Genomic DNA, 1440 nt, shown 5'->3' with positions numbered 1-1440 from the left:
TTCTTCTTCTATCTCTCTTTTCTTCTTCTCTTTCTATTCTCTTCGTGGTCGGTGTCTCTTCTCTTCGTCGTTGCCTCAATTCATTAGACTCGGTCTTTTTCTTCTCTCTCTTCCCTCATGTCTTTTCTCTGTCCTCTCCTTCTTTCCCACCGCTTTCTTTCATTGTATGTACCTTCTTTCTTTTCTCTCTCTCTCGCTCTTTCTTTCTTTCTGCTTTTCAGTGAGACAGCAGCGGGGATTCGAGAGCTTGAGAAGAATTTCAGAGACTACCAAAAATCTTCCTCCTCTCATTCTTCTTCTTATCGTCATCATCCAAATTCTTCACCGTAAGTCCGTCTACCTATCTCCAGTCTATCTATCTTTAATCTATCTTCAATCTATCTATTTATCTATTTTTAATCAATCTATCTATCTGTCTTTGACCTTTTTATCTATCTGTAATCTATCTTTTGTCTATCTCGGTAGCTTAAGGAGTTTGTTTCATCCACTGGATATAGGTGTTTAGATCCTTGTCTCTTTCCTCATGTATAGAGGGATGCGGTGTGTCTCCCTTTGGCGCTCTTTTCTGCTCTTATTTTTGTCGAGTGTGTCTTTCCGATGATTTGGTTCACCGATGTCCTTCATATCTTTCCATAGGCCCGTGTAAACGCATACACACATACAGATAGATAGAGACAGACGGAGAGACGATGTATATGAGTATCCACTAGTATCTTTCTATATACATTATCGTCTTCCTCTCTGTGTTTATATAGACGTAGACTCTTCAACAGGCCTATATCTGTATAGATGCAGCTATCTTTCTCTCTCTTCACTCTCTCTCTGCATATACCTCCCTCTCTCTTTCGCTCACTCTCTATATAGTGGCTCCTGCGTGTGTATGATGTCGATGCTCTGATGTGTATGTATGGCTAGATAGATAGAATGTCTCCAGTTTTTCTTGTAGTAGAATATCTCTCCTTATATCCATCACAGCTCTTCCTTTGTCTGAGAGAGTCTTTCTCCTGTCTGCTATCAAAGGTAGAATGAGTGGGGTGTCAACACACATCTAACGTCTCTCCACTTCCTCGGTGTACATACACCTGAACTCCACCGTGCAAGACAGCATACACCAGTTGGTTTTTACTCTTGTATCTCTGTCTTTTTCTCTCCCTGTCTTCCCTCTTGTTTCCTGTCTCCTTTTCTCGACTTTTTCATTTTTAAACTCTCTTTCTTTTCTTCATTCTGTCCCTTCTTCTATCTANNNTCTCAGATGACTTCTTAAGTGAATTAAAGACTCTTGAGAAGACAGTCGATGTTGCCGAAAGAAATGCGGCGAGGTTTGGCCTATCAGCTGAAGAAGTCCAAGAACGGAGAGCTTTTGTCTCTTCACAAAGAGCCATTCTAGATACCATCCGCTCACAACTCCAAGTATCACCCATCTACCTATCTATCTTTAAT

The 1440-nt window shown here is 40.8% G+C and overlaps 1 protein-coding gene across 1 annotated transcript in view; it reads left to right on the top strand.

Annotated features, from left to right (window-relative positions):
* Positions 1 to 223: 223 nt before the first annotated feature.
* The window catches only part of CSUI_002131 (syntaxin n-terminal protein), a gene marked incomplete at its 5' end in the record, with an annotated part of 5572 nt that continues 4355 nt past the window's right edge, over positions 224 to 1440 (top strand). The window contains 2 exons of the mRNA XM_068062333.1: positions 224 to 326; positions 1253 to 1410. Of these exons, the coding sequence (XP_067925694.1) occupies positions 224 to 326; positions 1253 to 1410 (261 nt within the window). The remainder of the gene's footprint in view (positions 327 to 1252; positions 1411 to 1440) is intronic.

This window comes from Cystoisospora suis (genome assembly GCF_002600585.1).
Source record: "Cystoisospora suis strain Wien I chromosome Unknown contig_888, whole genome shotgun sequence".
Taxonomy (NCBI): domain Eukaryota; phylum Apicomplexa; class Conoidasida; order Eucoccidiorida; family Sarcocystidae; genus Cystoisospora; species Cystoisospora suis.
The sequence above is the reverse complement of the archived record's forward strand: the minus strand, read 5'-3'. Positions and strand labels throughout refer to the sequence as shown.